Raw genomic sequence first — 7,156 nt, forward strand, 5'->3', positions numbered from 1 at the left:
TGTGTGTGTATGTGTTTTCTGATAATGATTGTGTGTTGTTCCATAGAGGTATGGTGATATAGGACTGTGTGTGTGTGTGTATTCTGATAATGATTGTGTGTTGTGTTCCATAGAGGTATGGTGGTGATATAGGACTTCCCCCTCCCTCTGTGCAGAGTGTTCTTCAAAGGTAAGTCCAACACACACGCTTCCTCTATGATATAAAGTATAAAGTAGAGAGTTGCTATGCTATGGAACACACACAGCGGACATGCACACATGTAACCCCCCCCACACACACACACACACACACACCATTTTCTGTTCAGAGGGCACCACTCAGACCATCATCAATAATCCACAAAAGTCATTTTTATTTCAGTAGCCAAATGTCTGTACTGTGGCAACTAGACATTCTCCCTCAGCTCAGGGGAATTCCTACACACTCCACCACACAACACAAACACACACACAGACATAACAGACATACACATGCATTCATGATGCAGCGAAATGTGTGTATATATTGCAAGAGTACATTCATGTATGATTCTGTATGTGTGTGTGTGTGTGTGTGTGTAAATATTGCAGACAAGGCTTGGGTTCAGGATATTTGCCTTCAACTGGTGAAGGTGTGAGTGGGGAGCAGCCTGCAATAGACAGCTTCACCAGTAGGGGGGGCTACAGTGAAGAACTGTCCTCAGCACGACCTAGACCTGTGGGAAGCACTGCAGGTAAGGAATGTGCACACACACACACACACACACACAAGTAGAGCAAATGCATATCTCCCGTGTGTATTTATGCATTATTGTGTGTGTGTGTGTGTGTGTGTAGGTGGTCAGCTTCATCACCTATCACAGGTGGGTCTGCCCACCCGTTTGAGCGTAATGCCCCCTAGTGGACGTCTCGGTGCACTGCAGGCTGGCGGCTACAGCTGGAGTGCCTATGACGATGAGTTCTCCAAACCTGGCAACCTCCGGGATGCTGTGAGTCCAGTCAGCTACCACTGCCCTCCTTAACCCATGTTCATCAACCCTGCCCTTCTTAACCCATGTTCATCAACCCTGCCCTTCCTGTTCATCAACCCTGTCCTTCCTGTTCATCAACCCTGGCGCCTTTCCAGACACAGACTCCCGTCACTCATTATGTGTTTATGTGCCTTTATGTTTTATAAAGCATCTATTAAAAGAAATTTCAGTGAATGGGAAATCATAAAGTAAAGCAAAATGCATCATAGATGTCAGGTATGAAGGATGGTATTGGAACAGTAACTTCAAAAACAATGAGAAATCAACCGAAATACTACATGTAAGGTTATAGTAGCAAATACTGCAGTACATGTAAGTTTATAGTGGCATGGTGCAAACCATTCTGTATCTGTATCAAGTATGTGATGTATTGTACAAACCTCATGCAGGATTATATAGAGATTGCAGTCCATCACTGGTTGTTATTGCTTCAATGTTTATAGCAGAAGATTAATGTAATATATGTAATATATATAATAATGAACAAACTCACCCACCACAGGGCAGGGTTTTACATTGCAGCGTCTTCTTCAGAATTTTGTCTTAATCGGGTTAATCTCACAATCGGAATATTAATGTCCATGTAAACGTGGTTGATGAATGGATCCTGTGTAATCTCAACTCTGTGTGTGTGTGTGTGTGTGTCTGTGTGTGTGTGTGTGTAAGGCTCACCGCATGGGAGTGAGGGAACCCTCCGCCCCACCCGCCCACCTGGACACCCCCGGCCTGGGCTACCCGTCGACCACCGGCGCCCTTCAGGGGGAAGGCCTCCCATCCACGCACTCCTCGGCCTCCCTCATCAAGGCCATCAGGGAGGAGCTCATGCGCCTGTCCCAGAAACAGGCCTCCCTGCCCAGCTTCCACAGCTGAGGCTCGCCCCCCCTCTCTGGCCCCTAGCCCCTTCCAGAGACCCCAGAGCTGCCAGCACTGCTTCCCATGGAAGCTGCCCTCCTTTGGGGGACAGGATGGACTGAGGGTGGCCCTGGGGGTCTGGTCGTGGATGAAAGATGGGGGCATCTGCACTGAGACTGAGACAAGTGACTGAGACAAGATCAGAGAAAAGCAGGAATTGAAGAAAAATTGTAGCTTTGGATCTCAAATAGTAGCACTGTGCATGTGTGTGCGTGTGTGTGTGTGTGTGCATGTGTGTGTGTGTGTGTGTGTGTGTGTGTGTGCATGTGTGTGTGTGTGTGTGTGTGTGTGTGTGTGTGTGTGTGTGTGTGTGTGTGTGTGTGTGTGTGTGTGTGTGTGTGAAGGACCTATTGAGAAAAAGGGACCACAAAAGGTTTTTCAAAAGAATGATTTTTTTTTTTTTGACAAGGGGGACTTCAGCCAAAACCTGGTTACCACATATTCTTGTGGATGTTTTTTAAATGTAATCTTTAAACATTTGACTTTGATTACTGTGCTTTTTTGCTTGTTTGATTGTTTGTGTACCCTCTGTTCTGAGCAGCAGCTGAGGCTTCATGTCCACGAAGAGCACTCTCATTTGTATTCTTTTTATCTTGCGGCCTTCTGCCCTCTTGAGTTGATGCTGTTACCTGATTATCTGCCGTTAATCTGGCAGCACTGAAGCGTTCCTCGACACCTTAAATACATACGGTATACTAAAAACCAAGGAAGAATGGCTTTTTACTGTGTGCGTATTATATTTCCATACACTGTTTCATCTGTTCTTAATGAACTAGGTGCCCTGCTCACTGTCATTTCTGTGGTGCTAACACTTTTGATCCATGAACCCTCAAGGGCAGGCTTAAGGCTATAAGGCTAGACTTTCTCAGGCCAAGGTGAAGTCTAGACCTGAACCTAAACTGTGTTTTTTTGCCACCCACCGGCATTCAGACTGCAGGCTCAGACCATCCTGGGTTTGACCACCTGGGACAAAGTCCTGCCCTGCCACGGACCACTCTATGCCTTCTCCGATCCTAACAGGAGCAGATCTTAGCCCTAGTCTGTTGTTGAAAAGCGCCATATAAATGCGATGTGTTGTTGTTGTTGATCTGTTGGTGTGGAACCTCAGCCTGTGGGTTACTCCAAGTATGTGGTTCAGCAACAAGCCTGGGTAAGTTAACTCAGTGTACTGTAAGTGGTAAACTTCCTTAAATAAAGGCCCTGTGGCTTTATTTTGCTAGGAGAATCAAAATTAACCTTTCTAAAGCGCTTCTATTACCTACACCAATATAACCAGATTAGGGCAGGATCTGATGTACAATTAGCTAAGGTTCTCTTGTAACAGATGGCTGTAAGATACTGGCCTGTCTCAGCCTGCTAATATGATGTTGTAAGGTCAATGTAGATGACCTTTACACATACCACAGGCCATCTGAGTATCAGATCACAGTGACCCAGCGTTTTACTAAATTGTTGCTGCATTTGATTGTCTGAGGCAGTTTTCTGTTGGCTGAGACAGGTTTTGATTGGCTGAAGCATTATTTCAATGGACAGCCTCCTCTGAGTGTGGGTGTACCTTTTGCTTATGTGTTGGACTGTCACAGCTGTTTCGAGGACTGCAAGAACCAAATGGAAGTTCTGAGGATTCAGAGAAATGTAGCAGAAGAAATACCAAAGGCATTAGGAAGATGTTTGATACTAAATACAGATATCACAGGTTGAGACAAGAGCCAAACTGAACAATCCAGATTTAAAACAAAAAAATAGCAGTTCTGCAGTCAGAGACCACAGTGAGGTAAATAATGCAGACATTTGAAACTGCGCCGCTGGAAGCACTGTCTGTGTAGACATGCAGTAAATGCTACTTTCTTTTTCCTCTGTTTTCTCCCAGTAGAGGAGGATTTGTTTACTTTACATGGGGTCTGTGTGTGGACTCTGCAACAGTAGATCATTTTTCCACATTCAGTCACTGTATCGACGAGCATTTGGTTTGAAGTGTGGTTTTTGGGTCCGAACAGGACTTCAGGGCACTGTGGATTTCAAGGAACCCAGATAGCGTCTGCCTGGCCAAGGTCCGTTACATAGCGGGCTTCCATTAGGCCTTTATGACCCGAGCGCCTCCAGCCAGCAATGAAACCTCCATCTGTTGTCTTTCTTGGGTGCGTGCATGTTAGGGCACTGACTGCAGCAGCCCACAGTTTAATTCCTACCTGGTGTCTGTGTAATGTGTTCATTTGTGCTCCAAAGTGATGTGGTATTTTTCCCTTTTTAAAAAAAAAAAACATTTTCCCCAAACCATTTTCAGTGTTGTAGTTGATGGAGAGAGAGGAAACTGAAGCACTGTGTTCTCTCCCCGACATAAGCATCTCCTTAGTGATGGAGATGTTTTTTCTTATCTACCTTTGCCTGATGTTTTCATTCTCCATTTGATTGTCCCTGTTTGAGTTTTATCATTGGTATAATTTCTGTTTTTGTAAATTTTTTTGTTAAATTAATATGTTCAATGTTTTTTTTCCACATCTATGTAACCACAAAGTAGGCATTCTGCTGTTTGTTTATTTAAATAAACCAGATCAAGGTTTCACTGGCTGGTGTTTATCATCTAAATTTAATGTCATACTTACTGGTTGACCTCCTTCATATGAAGATGTCAATGTTGTGTGAATGCCCTTACCACATATCCACAGGGATAACATTTGTTCCTATATACTTAAGCACCAAAGAGTATTTAGGTGCATTGCAGTGAGTGCATTTACAAATGCATCTAGTATACTTACTGGATTAGTTAAATATTATATGTTATTGTCTTACTTCAAAATGGCTGAGGAGCAATGTGATGAACGAATAATACATTTACTCTACAGAAGTATTACGTAATAGATATATCCAAGCGGCGATGGCAGGGCCTGAGCACCTGCAGTCTGCGTCCCGTGACATTTCGGACATATGACATTTCCAACAATGCACTCACATATGGTGTGATTGTCAAATGCACAAATCTGATGTGTGTGCTATTTGTTTTTGCAAGTTATATGCATCGAAATCACTTACTCACTTCCTGTTGGGTGTGACAATTTACACTGATGACATTCACTAGGTGGCACTACACCACAAATATGTGGGGTACAATGATGTGCTTCCAAGTATTTAATGACAATTTATGACATACATTTTGTGATATGCAGTGCAACAATTGACAAGTTATCCTAAAAACTCCTGTCAAATTTTTAAATTTTTGGTGTGTGTAGCTGAAAGTATATGCCAACCACGGGATCACTCACATAAGGGGGGCTCTAGCGAGTCCCTGGGCCACGCCGGATGTGTGTGCCACTTACTTTCGCCCATGGGAACCATCTCAAAAAAGGCAAAGTACGGCAAGATATTATCAACTATTACCAACCGTTTGGTGCTCGGGCCCAAGATATTATCAACTATTACCAACCGTTTGGTGCTCGGGCCCAAGATATTATCAACTATTACCAACCGTTTGGTGCTCGGGCCCAAATAATTCTACAATTTGAATAATAATGAATTGATAATAAATCCAACATGATGAAATGCACAGGCCTCTGCTAGAGGTGCCAGTGATGAAACGCACAGGCCTCTAGAGGTGCCAGTGATGAAGCGCACAGGCTCTAGAGGTGCCAGTGATGAAACGCACAGGCTCTAGGGTGCCAGTGATGAAACGCACAGGCTCAAGAGGTGCCAGTGATGAAACGCCATTGCGGCCTCTAGAGGTGCCAGTGATGAAGCCACAGCTCTAGAGGTGCCAGTGATGAAACGCACAGGCCTCTGCTAGAGGTGCCAGTGATGAAACGCACAGGCCTCTAGAGGTGCCAGTGATGAAACGCACAGGCCTCTGCTAGAGGTGCCAGTGATGAAACGCACAGGCCTAGAGGTGCCAGTGATGCCAGCTCTAGAGGTGCCAGTGATGAACACCACAGGCCTCTAGAGGTGCCAGTGATGAAACGCACAGGCCTCTAGAGGTGCCAGTGATGAAACGCACAGGCCTCTGCTAGAGGTGCCAGTGATGAAACGCACAGGCTCTAGAGGTGCCAGTGATGAAACGCACAGGCTCTAGAGGGCGCACTTGAGTTGCAGACGCCCCAGCTGGAGAAGAGGGGGCTGAGGGACTCCGAGGAGGACCTGAAAGAGGACAGGCTGAAGAGGCCCTGTCTCATGTTCGAGAACCAGGACACCTTCCAGAAACAAAGCGAACATTTGCAAACAGGTTTCTGTTTGCCTTGAGGGCAATTCCACGGAAAATTGACTCATATGGTCACATCCATAACGCCAGTGAAAAGCCTTGGCATTTGTATGATGTGAATAATAACATTCATTTTTTGTGCATTTTTTCTCATGTACATTCTTCAGCCAAAAATAGCAAATGCTCAAATTTCATGTAATTATTCACATATCATACCATCACATTTTACTGGCATTATGGATGTTACAAAAAACGTAATTTTCCATGGAATTGCCCTTGAGTTTTTAGTGAAAGTTTGCAAACACTGGAGAGGAGGTAGTTCTCTGCGTGAGCTTGACAAAGTGTTACCATTACAATGGAATGTTTACATCAAATAGTTCAAATTGAACTGTTCAGAGAAAACATGCTCACCACGAACGTTCACCACTGTTTGCCACATCTCAGTTCTCACTGAGATCTGAACATTTTCTCCTAAATTCCCCTTAGGAGCAATAAGAATAGATTGAGAAAGTTGAACTTACGTTGGGAGTTATTGTCTCAGCGCAAGTCCAGTTTAGATTAAACTGAAAAGCTATTCCGATTGCTTCTTATTTCTCCCAAGAAGAGTGTAGAAACAGATTATTTTTCTAATTTTGCTTTCACATAGGTTGTCTCAGGTTTACAGTATTTTTCAAACTGCTTGTATAATGAATTGATCTTTTCAATGCAGTGTATATGCCTGCTCTTAGCCACATTGTTTTGAAGGTGTATAGGCAACATTGTAACAGACTTTTTAAAACCATGAACAGCGATACTTAATCACTTACTGTAATCACCTATCAATAAACAGACAAGCCACACATAGGCTAATATATCTAGTGTATCTCCTTGACACACAATAGTCACCTAGTCAGTCTTGAATTTCCTCTTGGGGATCAATAAAGTATCTATCTATCTATCTATCTATCTATCTGTCTACCTACCTACCTACCTACCATACAAATGTTAGGGTTGCTGTTAAATGTTGATAAAGTAGCATGCCTGCTTGCCCAGGTGCACATGGGTGAGT

General features: G+C 43.9%; 1 protein-coding gene across 1 annotated transcript in view; it reads left to right on the forward strand.

Annotated features, from left to right (window-relative positions):
* Nucleotides 1–2,824, forward strand: part of si:ch211-1e14.1 (UPF0606 protein KIAA1549) — a 59,842-nt gene extending 57,018 nt beyond the window's left edge. Inside the window, 4 exon segments of the mRNA XM_048257220.1 lie at nucleotides 114–169; nucleotides 571–713; nucleotides 817–968; nucleotides 1,677–2,824. Of these exon segments, the coding sequence (XP_048113177.1) occupies nucleotides 114–169; nucleotides 571–713; nucleotides 817–968; nucleotides 1,677–1,880 (555 nt within the window). The 3' untranslated portion in view covers nucleotides 1,881–2,824.
* Nucleotides 2,825–7,156: the final 4,332 nt, after the last annotated feature.

Source organism: Alosa alosa, chromosome 11 (assembly GCF_017589495.1).
Source record: "Alosa alosa isolate M-15738 ecotype Scorff River chromosome 11, AALO_Geno_1.1, whole genome shotgun sequence".
In the NCBI taxonomy this organism is placed as follows: domain Eukaryota; kingdom Metazoa; phylum Chordata; class Actinopteri; order Clupeiformes; family Clupeidae; genus Alosa; species Alosa alosa.